Here is a 25,913-nt window from a genome sequence, read left to right as displayed (position 1 = left end):
CAATACAGATATGTATTTTAAATTAATCTTGTGAATATGTTAAAATGAAGTACGTGAAAGAAACTTACCTGCTCCTTCTGTTGAAGAACTCTTCCTGATCAAGTTTCCAAGAAAATATTCTTGAATATTTAGCTTCTGAAATTGAAAAAACAAAGGAAGAAATTCAGAATGGTTTTGAATAAAATAAAGAGGAACATACTCCCCTTATACAGCTTCAGGTGCATAAGGGGCTTTCAGAGATGTGATGCAAAGTGCTGGTGCCAATTTATCTGCATTTTCCCGCCCAATACGACCAACCAAGAAGGGCACGTAAAAGGCTGCTTTAATAATCATTTTCATTAGTTCCACAATCATTTTGATTTTTTTGACATTCTTAAACCTAGATCGGGACCTTCGATGATTATCTACCAGAATATTGGGACAAAAAACTTGCAGCTAAACTAACCACTTTGCTAAGATCAAGCAGACACCCACACCACCTGCTTAGGGTCTCACAATTGAAACTTGGTCTTTAAGACTAATCAACCACATTATTCCATTTTACTAGAAACAACAAAGATCTGATTACCACTCCAAGAGCAGCGAACCTGCTGTTTCACCCTGCCACACTAAGTCAACCCGGGGCTCCTAGCTCTGCCCGCCATTCATTTGTTCAGAAACCTCTCGTAGAGAAAATCAAATGCCAGCGAACTCCATCTGTGAAGCACCATCCCCTCTTCACCTGCCTCTTTTAAATCTGCTTGGCTGAGGTCTGTCGCTAGCATTATGTGAAAATAAGGGTTCAGCGCTTACAGGACAGGTATCTTTTGGCTTGTTCCAGCTACATCAAGTCCACAGCCTGATTCTCAGCCAAAGACTCACTGAGTCCACTTCCTGGTACTCCAGCTTCTCAAGAGTTCCTTCCATTCAAAGCAGAGCCAGCATCCAGTCTTGCTGGTGGGCTGCTTCTTCTGCAAGTCAGTGTTTTGTAGAATCCTGCCAACGCATCATGCTTAGCCTGCGCAAAACCCAGTCAGAACCCATTTTCCCAGTTTTCGTTTCTCCTATGGGAAGACCCCTCACAAGTCAAAGGAATGAAGGAAACCCCTCTGTGTCGTCTTCTTTTGGAATCAAATACACTGCTGCTCAGGCAATATACTCAATTTGTCTTGCTACTCAGAAACAAAAACAAGAGTACCACATTACTATTACAACCACTGTGGCCATATTAAAATGGTAATAATATTACACTTTAAGCCACCTCGCTCTCCTACAGCCACGTACTGAGTGTAGTCTGCTTATCCCTACCCCAAGCGTTCCACCATGCTACTAACACTCTAGCAACTATCGCACTGAAGCATTAACCTGAAAATATACTAACCAGTGGCTCCAAATGACCACACACAGCAGACAGAAAAGTGAACTATTTTATGAACAAGATCTCCTCCAATGCTCCTTGTAGATACTAATGCTTCATTTAACAAATATACACTAGAATAGTGAGCTTACCTGTGTGGAACTGATTTCACTTGTGCACCACCAACTGCACCATGCGGTCATCTCTGCCTTTCACCCCCTTCTGTTCATCATATGCCTCCCGCCTTCGTATACAATAGTTTACTAATTTCTAATGTACTTCCTCTATCTTCAGCTTTCAAGTTGTCATTCAGTGCCAGATCCTCTCATACAATTAATTGTGCATACTTTAAAGAGGACAGTCACTGATGTCTGCTTCCACTGCCAACCACAGCTCCACCCACTAAGTGGATTTCTTTTTCAAGAGCATTTTACTGTGAGCAGCTTCCACAATGCTCTCCACTTACCCACTGCAGGTCTGACTTTTCTGTAAAATCTGCTACCTTTCACCATCCATTTTCATATGGCTAACAACTGTCTTGGTCTGCACCCACCGAGCTCTTTCGCACCCCAACATAACCCACAATAACACCTTTAGTAAAAGCCAACTTACCTTCCGCCAGTTTAATTACTGATCTCTCCCTAAACTCAACATTTTCGTAATAAATACAGGGCTCATCCACCAGCTCCTTTAGAATTTCAATCTCACAATCACTCCAAAGTAGATCATATTCGTGGCCCCTTACAAGTCTAGTAATTACCTGCAGCCAGCAACACTAAGTTCCCAAACTTTGAACACCTCTTTATTTCTTTTTCCACCACATCCACTCAACACACCTGCATCTCTAAACTTCTCAAATACTTCAACAGCAAATTTAATTCAACCTTTCAAGATATTTTTAGAAAATTTAAACCCACAGTGTGCTCCACCACTCTAGGCAGGGACTTCTCTCCAAAACTTTAACACTTCTGAACTTGTATCCTAATGAGAAGGCATACTGAAGCAGGTAACGGGTCTTTTGCACAAATCCATATAAAAGGTTGCAGATTCAAGTTATAGCCAGGAGAGTCAATCTTTCATCCTCATGATGCAGGTAAAATGAGTTAAATATCACTGAGTCACTTTGCTGGGCATGAGCTGCTTTTGACCAAAAGAGACAATGTGCAACACAGGAAAACAGAAACGATTGCAACACAAGTTGAGTGGCTGAGGGGAATAGACTTAAGAGCAGTCAGGGAGAAGAATAAATGCCAAGCAAAGGGTTGCCTGAGGAAACAATAGGATCTTGGGCCCTTGGTGGTAGTGTTTTGGCCTATACATGACCCACACACCACTCAATCAACTGTTCATTTAACCTTGTATTTACTGTATTGATTTGTCTGTTCTATCTGAGCTGATAAGCATTATGCTAATGATGCCTTTTCCTTGCTATAGTTAAAATTTGATTTACCGAAAAGTTAAATAAAAATTATGGTATCAACCCATAAGGCAGCTTCGCTCCTCTAGTGCTAGTCTACTGACGGTCGCCAGATTTAAACGTTCTAGGTCGGGAGGAAGGGCATTTAGTGTGGTTGGTGCCCGTCTGTGGAATAAACTCCCCCAGAACCTTAGACAATTGAACTCTCTGTTAGAGTTTCGTAGGAACCTAAAAACCTGGCTCTATCCCAAGGTCTAATTCCCTGCCTTCTATCTTTCCGCTGTGACCGCCTCCATTCGAGTCAATTCTTATTAGTCTGAAGCACCAGGATACCCGCAGGGTGACAGCATGCGCTATGTAAGTATTAAAATCCATCAATCAAGAGATTCTGAAACAAGAGGTGCTTATTCAGAAATACAAACAGTTGTATCTTCGAGAGCATGCAGAGGACCCGGAGAACCGCTCAAGGCAGAAAAAATAAGACGAAAAGGGGTCCCTCAAAAAGAGGAAGGTTCTTGTGCGGTGAAGAAAAAAAAGTGTAACCAGGATCCTTCAGATGAGCCACAGGCCATCCATCAACCAGCCCATGTTGAGATAAGAGTTGGCGTAATATCTTAAATACCTTGGGCTTCCTACCTTGATAACTAGTATATTTTGGATCCCATGTATTAAATTCCCCATGAATATTGAAATCGCCCAATAAAAATACTGGGGTGCTCCATTGTGCTAATTCTACATTTAAATACTCTATCACTGCAGTGTCATCCATATTGGATCCATATACTGTACAAATCGTAGTTACAACATTGCCGATGCCACATTCCACGATTGCCCAGCGTCCTAGACTATCCACTTTAACTTTCCCCGTTGTGATTACAGAGCGTTGTCCCAAAATAGCCACCCCTCTATTGGTAGTAGATTGTTGTGAAGCAGCCAACACTATAAGTCCAAGATCGTTCAATACTTGTCTTTTCGCCCACGGTATGTGCGTCTCTTGAATACATAATATATCCGGCTGTATTAAACGAATTTCATGCATCACAAGCTTGCGCTTTTGTACATTATTAAGACCACATACATTAAATGAACACATTCGAAACTTAAAGCTCGCCATAGCAGATGTGTAAAATCATTGCAAAAGTTAAATTATACCATTGTACTATTCCATCAACAAGGAAAAGGCTGTTCATTTCAACATAATATTCTATAACTTTGACAGAATTTTTTTTCCCCCTCTTCGCCCCCAGCACACCCCCCGTGATCATCCCATCCCACCCACTTCCCAACACCACATCCCCCCCCAGTGATCCCTCCCCAACATTAAGGCAAAGGGGCCTATTGCACCGGTGATGTATGTGAGAGCACCACAGATGTTTGGGCGTATCCAAAACTCTAAGCATTAGAAGAGAATGAGTTATGCCGCACAATACATCTGATATCTAACACTCAAATCTTATTCCTCATTCTAATGTATTCAAATATGCTTTTGCTAGAGCTTCGGTGGTAAAGAATCTATTTTGATCCCTATATACAATCTTTAATGTAGATGGTTGAAGCAAGAAAGCTTGTGCGCCCTTTTTTTGAAATGGTTCGATCATTTGACGCATTCTCCAGCGATTCTCTACGGTAGAGTGGCAATAATCGGGGCGTACAAAAAACTCTATACCCTTCCCAGAGCGCTTCTTATCCGGCCTTGCAAGATCATACAATTTTTGTCTTGCCAAGAAGTTGTTCAAGGATAGCAAAATGGCTCGAGGATATTGCCGTGTTTGGGTGTTCCGTGTCGTTTGTTTGCGAAAAGCAAAGCGATGTGTGTGAGAAGGTGGCCTGATATGCAGTGCTCACTATTCTAGTGAACACTATGTATCAGTCCAGCAACCCTTATTGATGATTGGTTGTAAGTCAACCTTATAGACCAGCTATCCTAGTAGCGTGGATACGAGCAGTCTAAGGCTAAAGACTCGAGAGGGCGTGTTAAGCCAGCTGTTATACCACATATACCCCTTGAACACCAAGTGAAAGGACACCACACAAGTGTTATGAAAATAAACAGTTATTTATTAAGAATCACAACAGCCCTGTACTCTTTATGAGGACAGGGTACTAAGCACAAATCAAAACTCTTACAAAAATACTTAAGTTAGCACAGTATATACAAATGCCCGAGGGGCACGGAAAACCATATACTTGAAAAGTGGAATGCGAAATTACTAGCAGGTAAGTACAGTACTAATAGCCTTTGGAATCGCTAGGACTTGACTATAGAATCGTTAGATTACTTCTAGGAGACCCAGGGGACTCGGGTGCAGTGTGTGCACTCTCACGCGAGATGCGGGACAAAGTCTATGGTAGCTAGGAATTGCAAAGTTAGTGTTCTCGGGCGAACCCGACCTGGTAGGAGGAAAACGAAAGTGGATTCTGACCCTTGGATAGTGAGGCTATGCTGGGGCACCGAAATGCCGAAGTTACCTAGCCCAGGGGCTGCAGCTGCATAGGACTCAAAAGACGTCGGGAATCCTCGTAGACGGACCAGGAGCCTGGAAGAAAGAAGTTGCTGGCAGGCGACCAGTGAAGAAAGTTCGGTGGATCCAAGCCTGGATCGATGGGAGATGACACCTGAAAGCAGAGGGGACCAAGTTCGAGACTACTAGCCAGTAGTCAGTGGGCACCAGGAGGGCACCGGATGGTAGCCACCTCGACTAGGTGAGTGGGTGACGCTGTGACCGCAGATCTCACGGACCAGGAGGCGTTGTCGGCGACCAGGATGGAGGAGCGATCTGTCCCACGATGGATGAAGCTGTCGGCGTCGCTGGACCCAGGATTGGGCAACAAAGCCTTGGCAAATTCAAGCCCACGCGGTGGACCTAAAATGGCGTCTGGAGTGGACCAGGAGGGTCTGGGGTGCCTCTCTTGAAGAAGGAAGCAAGGGCCAGTCTGGAGCAACCAGACCAGCAGCAGTGATGTCGTCGGGCGTCGTGTAGAAGGCCACAAGCCAGCCGGCTAGTAGCCACACAGCGCGGTGAGCACGCAAAAGCAGAAGGGCCCCACGCAGATCGTGGAGATGCTGGAGGGCTGATCTTCGGTGCTGGAGCTGCTCAGGGTGGGGGCTTCTCGGACCCCAAAGCACTCACCAGTGGAAGACTCGGTGGGCTTGTTGCAAAGAAGTCGTGCAGTCTTGGCGAACGTCGGTCCGTCGAGGTCTCGTCGCACTCACGGTTCTCAGCTTTGCTGTAGAGGTGAGTAGAGGTCAGAGGTGCCAGGGAAGCCGGGTCTCGTCGAGCTGGGTCGTCGGATTCGTGAAGAAGGACTTGCAGCAGACCGCAGTGTTCTTAGGATGGTGCCCGCTTGATGCAGGGTGACTACTCCTTAGCCACAAGGGAGAATCTTGAAGAAGGAAATCTTGAAGTCCTTTCGCAGAAAGTCGTGTCTGGATTCCAAAGATGATCTAATTTGAACAGGGGGCCCGCTCCCATCTTTATACTAAAAAAGGGGGCTGACCCGGTGACTAGGTCTTGCCTATGGGTGGGACTAGGAGGGGGGTGGTTACACCCCTCTGCCATGCCGGACTTTCCCCAGGCCAGGGGCTGGTGTGCCCCTGGAACTGGTTCTGACCGGCCTATGCGTAGTGAGCACCGGGGTGCCACTCAGCAGTCACCTTCCTGAAAAGCCCTGCCTACCCAGGATACACAAAACCATGTCTGGGATGGTGCTAGCACCGCCCCGGACAGGAAACCCTTTGTCCAGGCCTCCCTCGCTGGAAGGACTCCCAGCAGCAGGAGGTCAGACTCGTGTCTGTGGTGGCAGCATCCATTTTGTGGAGCTGAGGCTTCAGTTAACTTTAACCGGGGTTCACAGTTACATACATGTCGTGTCCCTCTAGAAGGGTGGAATGCTAACCCCGTCGCCAGAATTGGCGAGGGGTTAGTATTCCAATTCGTATGACACCTTACTCGACATGTTTTGATAAAGCAATACCAAAGTTAGCATTTAACCGCGAGGATTATAATGCACTTAAGAGTATATGGTATGCGATATCATGGAACAGCTATTAGGACTTGGTTCCGCAAGCTGCAGACAGGCTCAGCTCATGCCAGAGCACCATCTCACACGATTCCAAGCACTCTGCCTTCAGGATTGTCAAGGCCTGCCATAGGAGTGACTGATCGGAATCTGTGTGTCCATTTTAGGGTTAGGTATAGGTATACTACACCTACAGCAAAGGGTGATTACACGACTTTGCCCCAGCTGTCATGCAGCCAGTTGTGTCAAATTTAGGAGGCCAGCCAGGGGTGGCATAATACATGCTGCAGCCCCTGGCAGCCCTGGGTACACCTATGCCCTGAGGTACAGGGTCTGATAAGGTGGCCCAGTACCAATTGGTAAATGCACCTAGGGTACATGTTGTAATTTAGAAAGAGAACAGCCAGGCTGTGGGTCTGATTGGCAGGCCCACAGCCAGAGAAAGTCGTAAACCAGTGAAACAAAAGCAAAAAATCTGGGTGATCATAGGATTGCAGACCCTACTCTCTTACATGACCCCCCCCCCCCCCCCCCCAAACTTTGGGACAATAAGCTAACCTTGACCAGGTGAGTCTTCTTGTTCTAAGTGGAAATATCTGGAGAGCCCATCGGCATTGCCATGATCAGTACCAGGTCTATGTTCCACTGTAAAGTCCATCCCCTGTAGGGAAATGGACCACCTAAGCAGTTTGGGGTTTTCACCCTTCATCTGATTTAGCCACAAGAGGGGCTTATGGTCGGTCTGAATCTTGAAGTGAGTGCCAAACAAGTATGGCCTCAGCTTCTTCAGGGCCCAAACCACAGCAAAGGCCTCCCTCTCAATAGCTGACCAATTCTTCTCTCTGGGGGTCAGCCTTCTGCTTATAAAAGCAATGGGCTGGTCTTGACCATCAAAATTCAGCTGAGATAGAACAGCTCCCACACCCAACTCAGAAGCATCTGTTTGGACAATGAATGGTTTGGAGTAGTCTGGACTCTTAAGGATAGGTGCTGTGCACATGGCCTGCTTTAGGTCATCGAATGCTTTTTGACAGCCTGCTGTCCACTGAACTTTTTTTGGCATTTTCTTACTTGTCAGTTCATTTAATGGTGTCACAATTGAACCATAGTTCCTGACAAACTTTCTGTAGTATCCAGTCAGGCCCAAGAAAGCTCGAACCTGAGTCTGGGTGGTTGGAGGCGCCCAGTCCCTGATTGACTGTATTTTGCTCTCCAGTGGCTGAACCTGGCCTCCACCTACAAGGTGGCCCAGGTATACAACCTGTGTCTGCCCTATCTGGCACTTGGTGGCCTTGATAGTGAGGCCTGCTGCTTGCAGAGCCTCTAACACTTTCCTCAGGTGGACCAGGTGTTCCTCCCAGGTGGAGCTAAAGACAGCAATATCATCTAGATATGCTGCACAGAAGTCATCCAGCCCAGTAAGGACTTGATTCACCAACCTTTGGAAGGTGGCAGGTGCATTTTTCAGACCAAAGGGCATCACCACAAATTGATAATGCCCACCAGGGGTTGAAAATGCTGCCTTGGGCTTGGCATCCTCAGCTAACCTGATTTGCCAATACCCAGCTGTTAAGTCAAATGTGCTTAAGTAGTTGGCAGAAGCCAATCTATCAGCTCATCTGCCCTTGGTATTGGGTGGGCATCAGTCTTAGTGACTGCATTGAGACCCCTGTAGTCTACGCAAAACCTCATCTCTCTCTTACCACCCTGGGTGTGAGGCTTTGGCACTAGAACTACTGGACTAGCCCAAGGGCTATCTGAGGGTTCAATGACTCCCAACTCCAACATTTTCTGCACTTCAGTTTTTATGCAGTCTCTAACATGATCAGGCTGCCTGTAGATTTTACTCTTAACTGGCAGACTGTCACCAGTGTCAACCTCACGGGTACACCAATTGGTCTGACTGGGTGTCAGAGAAAACATATGTCTGAAAGACTGAAGAACCTGTTTACAGTCTTTCTGTTGATGCTCAGAGAGGCTGCCACAAAAGACAACACCATCTACTGACCCATCATCAGGATTCTGAGTGAGCAGGTCTGGGAGAGGGTCACTCTCTTCCTCCTGTCCCTCATCTATGGCCATGAGCAAGCTCATGTCCTTCCTGTCGACATATGCTTTGAGCCTGTTGACATGGAGCACCCTGTGGGGGCTCCTGGGAGTTCCAAGGTCCACCAGGTAGGTGACCTCTCCCTTTTGCTCAAGAATTGTGTGGGGCCCAGACCATTTGTCTTTGAGTGCTGCTGGGGCCACTGGCTCCAACACCCACACCTTCTGTCCAGGCTGATAAACAGTCAGGACAGCCTTTTGGTCATGCCAAGCTTTTTGAAGTTCTTGGCTGGCCTTAAGGTTTTCTGATGCCTTCTCCATATACTCAGCCATCCTAGAGCGGAGACCAAGTACATAGTCCACTATGCTGGTTGCAGGCTTTTTGAGAGGTCTCTCCCATCCTTCCTTCACCAAACACAGGGGGCCTCTCACAGGATGCCCATACAAAAGTTCAAAAGGGCTGTAGCCAACCCCCTTTTGTGGGACCTCTCTGTAAGCAAACAGAAGGCAGGGAATCAGGACATCCCATCTACGCCTGAGCTTTTCAGGTAGCCCATGAATCATCCCTTTTAGGGTCCTGTTGAACCTTTCAACAAGCCCATTGCATTGTGGATGATAGGGTGTAGTGAACTTGTAGTTGACACCACATTCCTTCCACATAGCAGTTAAGTAGCTTGACATGAAGTTTGCACCTCTGTCAGAGACAACCTCCTTAGGGAAGCCCACTCTGGAGAACACTCCAACTAGGGCCCTTGCCACCACAGGTGCTGTGGTGGTCCTAAGTGGAATAGCTTCAGGATACCTGGTGGCATGATCCACTACCACCAGTATAAACTTGTGCCCTGATGCTGTCTGGGGTTCCATTGGACCAACAATGTCAATCCCCACTCTTTCAAAGGGCACTCCCACCACAGGCATTGGTATAAGGGGGGCCTTTGTTGTGCCACCTGACTTACCACTGGCTTGGCAAGTGACACAGGAGCGACAAAACTCCTTGGTATCCTCATTCATGTGAGGCCAGTGAAAGTGTGAGACAAGCCTGTCCCAAGTCTTTGTCTGGCCTAGGTGACCTGCTAAGGGAATCTCATGGGCCAAGGTAAGTAGGAAACCTCTCTGAGACAAGGGTACAACCAGCCTCCTGGTCATGCCAGGCTTGGGGTCTCTTGACTCAGTGTACAGGAGTCCATCTTCCCAGTATACCTTGTGGGTACCTGTGGCGTTCCCAGCAGCCTCAGCAGCAGCCTGCTGTCTGAGGGGTCCAAGGGAAGGGCAGCTTAACTGGTCCTTCCCCAGGTCTTCCCTTGAGGGGCCCCCTGAACCCAAGAATTCAACTTGATTAAGTTCAAACTCTCTGGGCTCAGTTTCCCTCAATTCCTGTAGGTCAGCCTCCTCTGAGACTTGATCCTCAACCTGGGGCAAGGGGGAAGGCACAGCCTTAACCCTACTGCTCTTCTTCTTGGGAGGTGTCTGGTCCATTGTTCCAGGATCCAGCACCTGTTCAGTGGGGCATTTCCTGACCTGTGACCTGGTCACAGCAAACACATGTGCTGGCAAGCCTAACATTTCCATGTGAGTCCTCTGCTCCACTTCTGACCATTGTGATGACTCCAAATCATTGCCCAACAAACAATCCACTGGGAGGTCTGAACTAACTACAACCTTCTTTTGGCCAGTTACCCCTCCCCAGGAGAAAGCTACAATTGCCATACTGTGATTGGTAGTGACATTGCTTGCATTGGTCACCAGGAATTCTGTACCTGGCATGATCTGTCCAGGGTCCACAAAGTTAGGTGTCACCATTGTGACACTGGCACAAGTGTCCCTATAGGCCTGAGCCATTTTTCCATTAATGAAAGGTGTCTGTCTGTATTTGCCCAAAGTATTGGGACTTATGTCAGGGGACATGTCCATATCCCCTGTACTGACAAGGACAGCTTGAGTGAGTGTACCAACTAAGTTGTCACACCCCTCAGAACCCAGGGTTAACCCTACTAAACCCTTGGGAGGTGCACTACCACTGCTGACTGTACTAGGGGGCACAGGTGCCTTAGGGGCTGCAGTGGCAGGAGTCTGCCCTCCTCCTTTCTTGGTGCACTCACTAAACTAGTGAGTTTTACTTTTGCAGTATTGGCACCACCTTTTAGATTGGCCTTCTTTCTTCTTTTGGGGAGCCTGACCCCCACCTTCTTTGGGTTGTTGGGGACCTGTCGAAGACTTCTGGTCATTTTGTTCCCCCTTAGAATCTTTACCCTTCTGGTCTGCTTTCTTCTGACCACCTTGATTCTGGCCCTGGTTCTGTTTAACTCTTGTTCTAACCCATCTGTCTGCCTTCTTTCCCAATTCTTGGGGAGAGGTCAGATCTGAGTCAACAAGATGCTGATGCAACAACTGGTTCTGACAATTGTTTAAAATTTGTTCTCTCATCATCAAATTATACAATCCTTTATAATCAGTAACCTTACTGCCCAGCAACCAGCCCTCAAAAGCCTTAGTGGCACAATCTACAAAGTCAGACCAATCTTGAGACTGAGTTTTCTGGGTATCCCTGAACAGCACCCTGTACTGCTCAGTGGTTAGGCCAAACCCTTCCACCAGTGTATTTTTCAAGATTTGGTAATTGTTAGCATCCTCTACCCTTGTGGTGAGGAGCTTGTCTCTACCTTTACCTTCAAAGGAGAGCCACAAGATAGCTGCCCACTGACTCTGGGGAACACCTTGCACAGTGCAGGCCCTCTCCAAAGCAGTAAACCATTTGTGGATGTCATCCCCTTGTTTAAAGGGGGGCACTATCTTACCAAGGTGCTTTGTATCAAAACTCCTTTCCCTATTGCTAGGTACAATGCTGCCACCAGTGGGGACTACCCCACTTAACTGTTGCTCTCTAGCAAAGGCAAGCCTTTCTTTGGCCAGGGCAAGTTCTTCCCTTTCAATCCTCAGATTGGCTGCCCTTTCTTTAGCTACATACACTCTCCTCTGAGGGGAAGTCATCCCTCTTTGAGAAGAGTTGTGAGAGCCATTGGTTTGAAGGGATCTGCCAGAGCCTCTTGACAGAGATCTGGCTCGTCCATTCCCAATGTTAAGCTGACCTGATAGTGGCCCCAGGGGTCCCCCAGTACCACTGTCATGTTTGCTTAAGTTGGACCTGGTTAGTCTACTGACTTCTACCTGTCCCTTGTCTGCCTCATCCCCAGAGGGATCCTCATCCTCATCCCCCTCCACATCTTCGTTCTCAGTTGAGAGGTGGATTAGGTCAGGATCTCCCCTGGTTCCCTCAAGGGGAGGCATGCCTCCTTCTGGATTAGAAGGGCTAAGAAGTCTCTCAGCCTTTCTGGCATCATAAGTCTCTAGGAGACCAATCAGAAAGGAGGTGGTGGGGTTAGCCCCTTGCTTAATCTTCCTAGAGGTACATACTTGTCGTAACTCATGGAAGCTAAGCACAGTATATCCTGAAGGGATGACCTGTGGAGGGTCAACTGACACAAGGGGAGACTCAGAGTTTCCTCCTTTGTCCGACATACTGTTTCTAGTGTGGTGTAAGTGATGCACCTACCTACACTATGTGTTTACCTACTGATCCCTTGCTAAGAGTTGCAGCCAAGGTGTGCTAAGCCTTGAGTAGCTGCAACAGCTGGTTCAGTAGAACTCAGAGTATTCTAAGCTTAGTTATATGTACTAACAGTACTTATGTGATCTTTCAACAAGATATTCTTAGGATACGTGTGGTAAAACAACAGCAAGCTCAAATCCCAACCGCTGCTCACCAATGTGAGAAGGTGGCCTGATATGCAGTGCTCACTATTCTAGTGAACACTATGTATCAGTCCAGCAACCCTTATTGATGATTGGTTGTAAGTCAACCTTATAGACCAGCTATCCTAGTAGCGTGGATACGAGCAGTCTAAGGCTAAAGACTCGAGAGGGCGTGTTAAGCCAGCTGTTATACCACATATACCCCTTGAACACCAAGTGAAAGGACACCACACAAGTGTTATGAAAATAAACAGTTATTTATTAAGAATCACAACAGCCCTGTACTCTTTATGAGGACAGGGTACTAAGCACAAATCAAAACTCTTACAAAAATACTTAAGTTAGCACAGTATATACAAATGCCCGAGGGGCACGGAAAACCATATACTTGAAAAGTGGAATGCGAAATTACTAGCAGATAAGTACAGTACTAATAGCCTTTGGAATCGCTAGGACTGGACTATAGAAACGTTAGATTACTTCTAGGAGACCCAGGGGACTCGGGTGCAGTGTGTGCACTCTCACGCGAGATGCGGGACAAAGTCTATGGTAGCTAGGAATTGCAAAGTTAGTGTTCTCGGGCGAACCCGACCTGGTAGGAGGAAAACGAAAGTGGATTCTGACCCTTGGATAGTGAGGCTATGCTGGGGCACCGAAATGCCGAAGTTACCTAGCCCAGGGGCTGCAGCTGCATAGGACTCAAAAGACGTCGGGAATCCTCGTAGACGGACCAGGAGCCTGGAAGAAAGAAGTTGCTGGCAGGCGACCAGTGAAGAAAGTTCGGTGGATCCAAGCCTGGATCGATGGGAGATGACACCTGAAAGCAGAGGGGACCAAGTTCGAGACTACTAGCCAGTAGTCAGTGGGCACCAGGAGGGCACCGGATGGTAGCCACCTCGACTAGGTGAGTGGGTGACGCTGTGACCGCAGATCTCACGGACCAGGAGGAGTTGTCGGCGACCAGGATGGAGGAGCGATCTGTCCCACGATGGATGAAGCTGTCGGCGTCGCTGGACCCAGGATTGGGCAACAAAGCCTTGGCAAATTCAAGCCCACGCGGTGGACCTAAAATGGCGTCTGGAGTGGACCAGGAGGGTCTGGGGTGCCTCTCTTGAAGAAGGAAGCAAGGGCCAGTCTGGAGCAACCAGACCAGCAGCAGTGATGTCGTCGGGCGTCGTGTAGAAGGCCACAAGCCAGCCGGCTAGTAGCCACACAGCGCGGTGAGCACGCAAAAGCAGAAGGGCCCCACGCAGATCGTGGAGATGCTGGAGGGCTGATCTTCGGTGCTGGAGCTGCTCAGGGTGGGGGCTTCTCGGACCCCAAAGCACTCACCAGTGGAAGACTCGGTGGGCTTGTTGCAAAGAAGTCGTGCAGTCTTGGCGATCGTCGGTCCCTCGAGGTCTCGTCGCACTCACGGTTCTCAGCTTTGCTGTAGAGGTGAGTAGAGGTCAGAGGTGCCAGGGAAGCCGGGTCTCGTCGAGCTGGGTCGTCGGATTCGTGAAGAAGGACTTGCAGCAGACCGCAGTGTTCTTAGGATGGTGCCCGCTTGATGCAGGGTGACTACTCCTTAGCCACAAGGGAGAATCTTGAAGAAGGAAATCTTGAAGTCCTTTCGCAGAAAGTCGTGTCTTGATTCCAAAGATGATCTAATTTGAACAGGGGGCCCGCTCCCATCTTTATACTAAAAAAGGGGGCTGACCCGGTGACTAGGTCCTGCCTATGGGTGGGACTAGGAGGGGGGTGGTTACACCCCTCTGCCATGCCGGACTTTCCCCAGGCCAGGGGCTGGTGTGCCCCTGGAACTGGTTCTGACCGGCCTATGCGTAGTGAGCACCGGGGTGCCACTCAGCAGTCACCTTCCTGAAAAGTCCTGCCTACCCAGGATACACAAAACCATGTCTGGGATGGTGCTAGCACCGCCCCGGACAGGAAACCCTTTGTCCAGGCCTCCCTCGCTGGAAGGACTCCCAGCAGCAGGAGGTCAGACTCGTGTCTGTGGTGGCAGCATCCATTTTGTGGAGCTGAGGCTTCAGTTAACTTTAACCGGGGTTCACAGTTACATACATGTCGTGTCCCTCTAGAAGGGTGGAATGCTAACCCCGTCGCCAGAATTGGCGAGGGGTTAGTATTCCAATTCGTATGACACCTTACTCGACATGTTTTGATAAAGCAATACCAAAGTTAGCATTTAACCGCGAGGATTATAATGCACTTAAGAGTATATGGTATGCGATATCATGGAACAGCTATTAGGACTTGGTTCCGCAAGCTGCAGACAGGCTCAGCTCATGCCAGAGCACCATCTCACACGATTCCAAGCACTCTGCCTTCAGGATTGTCAAGGCCTGCCATAGGAGTGGCTGATAGGAATCTGTGTGTCTATTTTAGGGTTGGGTATAGGTATACTACACCTACAGCAAAGGGTGATTACACGACTTTGCCCCAGCTGTCATGCAGCCAGTTGTGTCAAATTTAGGAGGCCAGCCAGGGGTGGCATAATACATGCTGCAGCCCCTGGCAGCCCTGGGTACACCTATGCCCTGAGGTACAGGGTCTGATAAGGTGGCCCAGTACCAATTGGTAAATGCACCTAGGGTACATGTTGTAATTTAGAAAGAGAACAGCCAGGCTGTGGGTCTGATTGGCAGGCCCACAGCCAGAGAAAGTCGTAAACCAGTGAAACAAAAGCAAAAAATCTGGGTGATCATAGGATTGCAGACCCTACTCTCCTACAATGTGCCCTCTGAATCTCCTGAGACCATTGCCAGTCTTTAACATCAGGAAAAGCATCTTCAAAAAGTTCCACAACAAATTGTCGTACATCTTGCCCCTCACTTCCTTCTGGAACACCCAAAATTTGCAGATTATTGCGACGAAGTCTATTCTCCAAATCAACCAGTTTAGAGTTCACATCTTCTTTCTGCCCCTTGGAGTCATCGAGACTAGTTTTAATGTGTGTTACTTGGTCCTCTAATGTAGATATACGTCCTTCCGCTTCTGCCATTCCGTCTGTAAAATCATTACACGACTTGGCTAGGCGTCGCACCGTGTTCTGGAGTTTTTTAAAGCATTGTGAGTTTAAGTGCTCGGCTTTTGCCTCTAGTCGTTGTTCTGAGATGGCTTTCAGTATAATGTCTATTGGCGTTTGATTAGGAAATCCAGGACTAGAGCTGGTTTGTTGATTAGGATCTGCTAGATCCTGATCTAGATCTTGATCTATTATAGTTGGGTCACCTTCTGAAGTTTCCTCGCTTCAAGATCTAGTTGACCGCATATCACCTGCAGCACTAGCACGTGTTTCCTTGCTTGTATTTTCCTTACTCACATCTTCAATCCCCTCCTCTAAATCCTCTTCCAAATCAGACCCCTCGGAATGTTCTGAAAGTGAGTAAAATTCACTATCTTTACTACCGATGGGGTCGCCATCGCATTCTAACCCTTCAGCTCGAAATGGGTCCAGTTCAGCATTCCCTTCAGCCCCCCTCTTATCGCTAACATTGAAAGCAGCAGCATTTTGCGTTTCTGGCAATGCGGGGGGATCAGATGAAGAGGCATATGTGGGTGGATTAATTGAAAAGGTTGTCGGAGAGACTATTAACTGTTCGAGTGCCTCTACCAAGGTCCCATCTTGATCATTGTCCAGAGGTAAACCGCCCTTTTCAGTTCCACTGCCATCATTCTGAGGCTTAGTGATTGTTATGGTTGTTGCTTTTGCTTTGGAGTTGAACATTTGTGGAATTTTTGGGGTGCCCAGTTGGCTGTTATCCGGGTCATTATTGCTAGTATCTTGCCTTGATTTTGCCGCTAGTGCAGCTCGAGTCCCGATCGGATTATCGCCGCTAGGTCTGGTTTTACCACCACGAGCAGTTTTTGGGGCCATATTGCAAAAAGAAAAAGAAAAAATCCTTATACCATGCAGCTTATAGAAATAACTGCAAAAGACTGCCTTTCAGCTAATAAGCTCTGCCAATTATGTTGATCACGCCGTTTATCAAGTCTCTTTAAGCTTGGAAGCCACTTTTAATCCTTTTAGCCCCTTCAAAAGTCCGTTTTTATAATAGAAGATAAAATAGAGTACCAGCGGTTTTTTTTTCCCCTCCACTACATTTAAATTACTTTTAATTCCGCTTCAGGGGAAAAAAAAGGAAAAAGTCTTACTCAATTATTCCTGTGCTGTTTTTCCTGGCTAGGGCCAAATTCAACAGCTTTCAGCGTTGTTTCTCCGGTATCCGCTCCGTGGTGGTTTCATGCAGCTCTCCGCTCTCAGCTATCGACTCCTGGCGTGCTGAGGCGTCCCTCTGTGTATCTCTCTGTGCACCAGAATCGGCGTTCGATCGTTCCAGGTGCCGCTGCAGAGCCGCGCAGCAGCCGTGCTCGGCACAGCGGGTGCCTCCCACTCAGGCAGAGAATTGTACTCCTTGAGCCAGAGCACTCCAGGAAAGCTCCAGAAAACTCCCCTATGCAGCTCAAAATACCGCAAAATATCGGCGAAGCAGCAGCAAAACACCAGCGGGATGAAGACTTAGTCTAGCGGTAGCAGAAATCACCGCCTAAAGCTCAGGTACAGCTGCTAGTTGGTACGCCCAAACGGAGCTCTCACAAACACGTCTGACGTGCAGGCGCCATCTTGCCTTTTCTCTCTCTTGACACTTTTTTTTCTTCGCCGCACAAGAAATTTGTGCGAATAGACTACATTTTTATACCTAGACATATGGCGCAAGGATCTAGTATGCTAGGTAAACCACGTATCACTTCAGATCATGCTCCAATTGTCATGGATATACCTATACCTAACATCGAACGAACCCAAAGATCTTTCACTTTTAATAGGAAACTTTTATCAGATGAAATATATATGAAACAATTAATGGATTGGGCTCAGCAATTTTTCGATCTTAATAGAGGCTCTACATCCTATGCAATGGTATGGGATTGTTTTAAGGCAGGATTACGAGGTGAAACCTGTAGCTATAGTTGGAGTATACAAAAGAAAAGAAATAATATAATGACAGAATTAATACAAGATCTAATCAATGCAGAACATGATTTAATGCGCGATATTAGATTACATCGAGATAGTGAAACAAAACGAAGTTGCGAAGCATAAAGCTAAGATAAATGGGGTCTGGAGTCAGGACATAGCACAACAATATAAGGCTTTTCGTGCAGAAAGATATGAATATGGAGAAAATGTGGGTAGATGTCTAGCTCAGTGAATGCGTGGAAGACAGACTTTACAGCGTATAAATTCTATAGAAAATAATCAGGGAACCCTAATAGAGTCACCAGAGGGGATATTGCAGGTCTTTTATGAGTATTATACAAATCTTTATACCCAAGAAGATCTTTCATCTGATTTACTCAATCAATATATAGATAAATTGGAATTGCCCCAATTAGATCTGGCACAACAGGAACAATTAGAGCTCCCAATTACAATTGAAGAACTTGAGACCTCCCTGAAAGAACTGGCCCTGGGGAAGCCTTGTGGTCCTGATAAACTCCCATTAGAAATTTATCAAATGATATTCCCTATAATCAAGAGCGATATGCTCGCAACGTTTTTAGAAGCTCAGAGTGGCCACCCCCCACCATCATGGGAAGATGCTAGCATAGTTATATTCCCCAAAAAAGACAAACCTTCGCATCTACCTGGGTCGTATCGTCCCATTTCACTTATAAATGCGGACGCAAAATTGTATTCTAAAATTCTCGCGAACCGTTTGAGTCAAATTGTTCCAACTTTAGTTTCTGAACAACAACATGGCTTTCTCCCAGATCGTGGCACTATTAACCATGTACACCGGGTTATTGCAACACTAGATTATGCTACTGCAGAACATAAAGACGTCGGATTGGTGTTTTTAGACACAGAGAAAGCGTTCGATCGCGTCTCATGGGCATTTCTGTGGGCAATCTTGGTGAAAATGGGATTTGGATCACGATTTATATTTGCTTTACAAATTATGTATAGACACCCGATGGCTAAGATCTGTATTTCAGGACAAGAGTCAATGGCAGTCAATATCACGCGGGGCACGCAACAGGGGTGCCCCTGCTCACCCTTGCTATCCGCTATTTATATAGAACCAATGATTAAGGCATTAATGTCATCTCAACAAATTCAACCCATGGTTTTGCCTGGATGTGATATACGGGTGTTCGCCTATGCTGACGATATCGCAGTTATAACATCTGATCCAGAATCTGCATTAACTGAAATGGAAAATTTGACTCGTGAATTCGGCAATGTGGCTGGGTACAAACTTAATAGCCAAAAAACACAGGTCATATGCTCAGTAGGATTATGTACTAATGATAGCAGGGTCACTCTAGAGGCTAAATATCTAGGCATCAAAATTAGATTGCTACCTCAACAGTTAGTTATGGCAAACTGGTCAGATATATTAGGATCAGTTAAAAGTCAACTAGAGAAAATTGAATGTCTACATCTATCATTGGTTGGGAGACATAATGTCTTAAAAATGACTATTCTACCGAAAGTTTTATATTATTTTCGAGCAATACCATTGGAAATACCTACACTACAATTGAGGAAATTGCAATCTATAACTGATCGATTTTTATGGGGTGGGAAATCATCGCGGAGAGCATTCAAATATATGACATTACCAATTTTAAGGGGGGTTGGGGAGTCCCGAATTTTGCACTATATTATTTGGCATGCCTTATGCAAAATGTTAAATATTTTTCAATAGGCGGAACTCCACCTACATTTGAAAGCCCTGATATTTTTTCTCTTCTATTAGGCCCACAATCTCGGCAAATGCTACTCCGTTTTATAGAACCTAGTTACTATAAAAGAACCAGATTTAAACTTATAATGTCCGCCTTTAAAGCATGGCGTTCTATACGGAAGCTCATTTCACTGGGACGTGTCAATTTTTATACTCAGTGCAACTCTATAGAGTTGCTCCTGTTAACATTCAGGGATCGTATTATGGGTATATGGCGGGAAAAGGGTATAATAGCCATTGGGGACATGGTTAAAAATGGTACATGGTTAAAAATGGTACAATCGCCTCATTCCAGGAGCTGAGAGATGAATACAGCCTTTCTAAATATGACTTCTTTAAGTATTTGCAAATACGGAACTTTATTTATACACATCCAAAAATTGTACCACTCTGTCCTAATGAATTTATGGAAATACTCAGAAAACCAACACGCATAGGGATTATTTACAACTATCTGTTAAATTTACAGCAGGATGATACGGAACAGCAGGTATCAAAATGGTGTATGAGATTAGGTACATCCGTAGTACCTTTTCAAGAATCAATATGTATGGCCGATAAAATTATTTTATCTGCCAATTTATATTCACAGCATTATAAAACTTTGTTTAATCTCTATCATACACCACTTAAAATGCTCAAATGGAGTAATACAAACAATGGGAAATGTTATAGATGTCAATGTGATCTGGCAGATATTTTACATATATTTTCAGACTGCCTTATATTAAAACCGTTTTTTGTATCCATAGAACCCTTTCTAACACATATTACAAAATGCGATGTTAAAATTTCTAGAGAGATGATTATTTTTGGATTATCAAATGATAATGAACTGTTTCTAGGTTATCAGGAAAACAGATATATTATATTCATGGCCATGGCTGTAGCTCGCCTTTGTATATCATCAATGTGGCTAAAACCTGACGCACCTACATATGGAATGTGGCGAGCAAAGTTTTATAATATTTTTTATTTAGAATTTAATTTATATCCCATTAAATCAATTACGAAAAAAAGAGGATACAAAATATGGCAGACTTTGATAGATTATTTGGATCACTAGCTATTATTATCCATGTATCAAATAAGACAAAGCTGCTGTTCAGACTGTATTTATGTGATGTTGAAATCATTTTCTATTGTTTTTATGTTTATTTATGTTGAATATGTTAATCACTAAGATGAAATATTGATATGTTTATTTTTTCTATATATGGCTTTGACCTGAATCAATAAATAAATGTAAAAAAAAAAAAAAAGAGGAAGGTTCAGACATCTTCTGATATGCACAGAGATTTTTTTCAACACATACTGTCCGCTGAAGGCACCAGTGAAATTGTGATAAACAAAGTGCATAGAGTGGGACACACCGGGACAAAGGAAACTGGAGCAACCAACATATTGCATACCCACATCATTTCTCAAAGGGAAGGTAGCCTACAATGAAGTGATGGGGAAAAGGGCCAATTGAATTTCAGGACTGTAAGAGCTCTCTGTTCCAGGACCTATCAGGCATCACACTCTAGAAACGAAGCGGCTTTAAACCAACCACCCCCACCTCCCAGCTCCCCTGCCAAGTCAGCCTTTAGTTCCTGTTCACCTACTTCCTTAGAAAAAACAACATAAAATATAGTTTGGGGAAACTCATCAGCACCATTTTTAACTGACGAGATCGACTGCTCCAACTGCGCTCTCTCAGGCATGCAGGATTCTGGGTCTCCCAGGCAAAGATCCCTTGGAGAAGCAACACACTCCCCTCCTCGGTTGTATAATAAGCAGCAGAGGGTGAATCTGTCTCCGAAGAACCAGAGGTCAGATCCTCGTCCATGATGGCCCAGGAGGGAAAAGCCATCCTGGAAAGCTTGCTACGACAATACGATGCCTCAAACACGCAAATCAATTCTACCCGTGAACAAAAGTTTGCCTGAGTCTTATGTGAAGAGCTGCTGGCCCGGATTGTGCATCTAAAGGCTGGCTTGGCAGGGGAGGTGGGTGTTTGGCATCACAAGTTTGGCCTGAATGGTGCGTTGCTGTACCTCCAGCTCTGCTCTTTACCAAGGAAGAGGTCCCCATTGCACATCTCTGAACTTTACTATTAAACTGATTTGCTAGGAGTTACTTATTCAATGTTTCTGTTACTAGGAGGTAATAGTTGTCAATAATAGGGTTTACAAACTATCGCATTCACTCTCAAACCCATAGCCACGACTGCACAGTATTGGGGGGGGGGGGGGGGGGGGGGAGAAGGGGGGGGGTCGCATCACCAACTGAAAGGAGCTAGAGACATTCATAACCCACGATCCACACGGACTAACCAAGGAATTTGGAATGCTTACTGGGGAGGCCAATTATTCTAATGGTCAACATTACTCACGTTCAACATCAAGGCAGTCCATTTCAATGCTAGGGGCCTGAACTATACAGCAAAGTACTTGGCACAGCTGCAGGGAAGGATCAGGTTTTAAACGGAACCTGCAGAAGTCACATCCTTTAAATCCCGCCACAACAACAAGAAGCGTTCCACTCACTATTTTAGATTTATTGGGCTCTGAAGGATATTCTATATTTGGGGCAATTGTGAATACCTTGCCAGTCACAGTTGCGATAAACTACCAGGGCCTTCAACAGATGGCGGGGAGCTGCATGCATGGTTGAGCAGAATGCCTGCATGAAGAGGACTGTTCTTCCTAGGATACTGTTCATGTTTTAATAACTTGCTTTGCAGTCACCTCCGAATACTTTGAAAACACTACAGCAAGGAATATACACATTTGCCACAAAGGTCTTACACCATACCATGTCTATCACATTATGTTACAGACACCCATGGAAAGAGGGGCTAGGTATTCCCAACATTTACATTATAACCAAGCGCCCTAATCCAGGCCTGTGGTAGAATGGGACAGAGATATGAATGACAAGCACTGGTGCTTCACATACCAGTTGGAATCCACGTATGACATTTCCATGCTTGTCCAAGGGGCAGAGGTACTGGGGCCTCGACTCCACTCCAGTTACCAGATCTACTCTGGCACTGTGGGTAGGTCTCTGAGAAGTTTGGCCTCACAACATTTCCTTCCTTGCTCACAACAATAATCTCCAACCATGAGTTTACTCCAGCACGAATGGGGGGCCAATTTAAAGATTGGCAAATGGTGGGTTGCAAACACATAGGAGATATGTCGACCAAGAAAAAGTGATCTCCTTCGAACAACTAAAGAAGTACTTCTGCCTTGCAGAGGTGAAATGTGCACACTATTTACAGGTCAGACTGGGTGACAAACAGGTCGATAAAGGTGACCACAAGAGACTTCTTAGTACATTTGAGAGATGAATCCTTTCGAAAAACAATGACAAACATCTACACTCCTTCCTGTTGGCAGCAACTCCACATACGAAGTCTCCAGGCCAGAGGAGAAGGGAATGCGATCTGGGTTGAAATCCTACTGATGGAGTGGTAGGATCCATTTCACAATGCACGTGCTAAAGTGCACTCTGCTACTGGCAGAGAAACTATGACCAAACTAGTAACATACTAGTGTAACACTCTTGTATGCCTATTTCACTGGTACCCTTGGAGACCAACAGATAGATGTTGAAGAGGTTGTGAGGGTCTAGGACACTCATACCTCTCCTCTGGCACTGACCCAAACTGACACTTAGCATGGCAAGGTATTAAATATCCAGAGTTGAGATACTGTGCTTCCCACCATACACTATATTCAGTCTACCTAAAAAACATACTTGCGCATTACAGTGCATTAGAGATGGTAGATGACGCTAGCTCTCTCTGGGGTAAATCAAGTAGTCCCGTTCCACTGGGGTACTGATAAAACCCCAGAGCACAGAAATTGGCTGTATTGTATTTGGAAGACACTAAGAATGGCGAAACCGTCTCTAGACCCCAAAGATTTCTCCGAGGAGCCGGTCCTATACCTCTCCTATCTCTCTACAGAATGTAGGGAGTGGTTCTGTCCCAAGTACTTAAAAGTGCAACATATTCCTCAGGCACCCTCAAACGATAACCCCACAGAGATGTAGCTCCCCCTAGGCTGGATAACATGGTAGTTTGCACACCAGTCACAGCACTGAAAAGTGTGTATGCTGAATTTTACAGAAAGTGAATTATCAATGCTACAGTTATTCTTGTTCTATGGTTTATTTATTTAATTCCTTTATTACTGTATAAGTATTGGACTGTGAGGTGTGTGGGGTGAGTAGTTTTATTATTAACTGATGGCAACAGCTGGCTTTCGGGTTGTAGGCATTGCTGTAGTTAATTTTGCTTATTGCATATTTTTTGATTTATGCCCAAGTGCAAATCTAGAACATTGATTCATAAAAAACCATTAGCATCCCTACCCTCACCTAAAATTGAGGTTGCAATCCTTTCCTTGAGAAATTAACCCAACTGCTAGGTTTAAAGAATGCAAAAACATGTTTCGTTCCAAGACGCAGCACTATTGTAACTCAAACGTTCCTCATTTAAAAGCAGTTTCCTAGAAAGAACGGACAACTACACCTTTGATAGCTAATGCACTATTAAACACTGGTAATTAATTTATGAGGCAAATATAAACAATCCTACCTCGAGTGAGATCACACCCGACCACTGTGGCAAAACTATTTTAGTTTTATTCTTCAATTCTGATTAAACATTCTTTTTCCAAAATCAAGTAGGATATATACAAATCCATTTTCTACAAATCAATACATTATATTCATCATTCTGTATTGTTCACTGTTTAAATATTCATTTAACAGTAGAACTGATATTGTAAGCGAATTAACAGAAGGCAAGCATAACAGATTTCGCAGACATATGTTCTATTACACTGTTTCAAGGGAATGCCTGATGCATTTCGAGCCAGAAGTGGCTCTTCTTCCGGGGCCTGGAATCTAAACGAATGAGACATGTATGTAAATGAAAAACAGTCCATCAGATAAGGGGCCAAAAATACGTTTAGTTTAGTGTGTTTTGGATGCTAGCGCTCAAGATGAAATAGTGACAAAAAGTCCTCCACCTATTAACCCGTGGTCTGTGAAACGGTCAGTACCGCTTACCCTCCTCGTGGCGCTAATTGGTCTTGCTCTAAAACAAGGAAAATGAACGGTATGAACCAACATCGAAACCTATTAAAAAACCAAATGGCACAAAACAACTAAAACAACTGAGAACTGCACTCACCCTTGGAATATTCACTGGTCTGTTCGTTGTTCTATCCGCAACTGTTGATTCTACTGAAAAAACAAATACGCAAACTCGGTAAGCCTGATCTAAAACTCAACCAATCTGCAAACCGTTGAGCCCCCCGGGCTTATCACGTACCTTGAAAACTCCTTCTACTAGCTCCTCTGCCACCTCAACTCGCGCTGTGTAAAACAAGCTGCTGAATACACAAACGTGGCTTCCATCTTTACGTCTGAAGTGCGGAATTTTTACCCAATTGAATCGCTCGCTTTCCTCCCTTCCGTTAATCAGAGACTAGAACGTTAACTGAGCGGCGAACCTGGCTTTACTTCCTTACTACTCAATTAACACATGATCGAAGGTGGAACCCGCTATGGGTCAAAGAATCCTCTCTATAACCGGCGCAAAATTTTCTATTTAGGCGGCGCAAAATCCAAAACAAAAGTGAAAAACATGCGAGAAACATGCAGTGTGTCGCAGTGGTATGAACAAATGAAAATGTGGGTGAAAGGCATATAATCATGACGGAGAAACCAGTACAACATACATTTTCTCATGGTGCACAAGCCAATATACATAATCATAAGAAACATGAAAAATCTATTTTTTCATTTAACCCTTTGGGATCCTGTGTTCCTAGCCTTTTTATCCAATAAATCTCTCTCTGCAGGAGAGATCTGGTAAGATCTGTACCTTCAAAATGTTGAACTTGTTCTAATACCGAAAACTGTAGCTGGGCTATGCTATGCTTAGCCTCCATCCAGTGCACTGCTAAAGGACTTTTGATGGACTGATTACTAATGGTGCTTTTGTGTTCGGTGATTCTCACTTTTAGTTTTCGTTCTGTTTTACCAACATAGAGTTTCCCGCATGGGCACTTTATGTAGTAAACCAGAGTGTTCGAATTACAGTCTGTATTATGAAACAATGGTATGGTTTTCCCTGTTTGGGGATGATGTAAGGATGTTCCTACTATAACATTGTTGCAATGTACGCAGTTTCCACATTTTTTCATCCCTTTGTAGGATGAGATCTGTTTCTGTTTCAATTTTGTTTTTACTAATTCTTTCAGGTTTTTGGACCTGGTATAGGCAAAAATTGTTTTTTGATCAAAAATTCCATTGAAATCTCCTTCATTTTGCAAAAGTGCCCAGTGTCGGTTCACTATGTTTTTAATTTTTTGAGAACTTGTAGAAAATTTAGAAACAAAAACATGTCTTTCTAACCTTTGCTTCTGTCTCTGTTGCAGCAAGTTGTCTCTTTCGCATGCCTTTATGCGTTCCCTTGTTTTGACCAGTATTTCTTGCGGATATCCTCTTTCTTCGTATTTTCTCTGTTGAATATCCAAATGTTTTCAAAGATCTGCACTGTTTAAACAAATTCTTTTAATTC

The 25,913-nt window shown here is 45.1% G+C and overlaps 1 protein-coding gene across 1 annotated transcript in view; it reads right to left on the bottom strand.

Annotated features, from left to right (window-relative positions):
- ERLEC1 (endoplasmic reticulum lectin 1) overlaps positions 1–25,913 on the bottom strand; it is a 284,891-nt gene that overhangs the window by 189,737 nt on the left and 69,241 nt on the right. Inside the window, exon 5 of the mRNA XM_086927644.1 lies at positions 69–135. Coding sequence (XP_086783770.1) covers positions 69–135 — 67 coding nt within the window. The remainder of the gene's footprint in view (positions 1–68; positions 136–25,913) is intronic.

Source organism: Lissotriton vulgaris, chromosome 6 (assembly GCF_964263255.1).
Source record: "Lissotriton vulgaris chromosome 6, aLisVul1.2, whole genome shotgun sequence".
Classification (NCBI taxonomy): domain Eukaryota; kingdom Metazoa; phylum Chordata; class Amphibia; order Caudata; family Salamandridae; genus Lissotriton; species Lissotriton vulgaris.
This window is presented reverse-complemented; position numbering and strand designations above follow the sequence as displayed.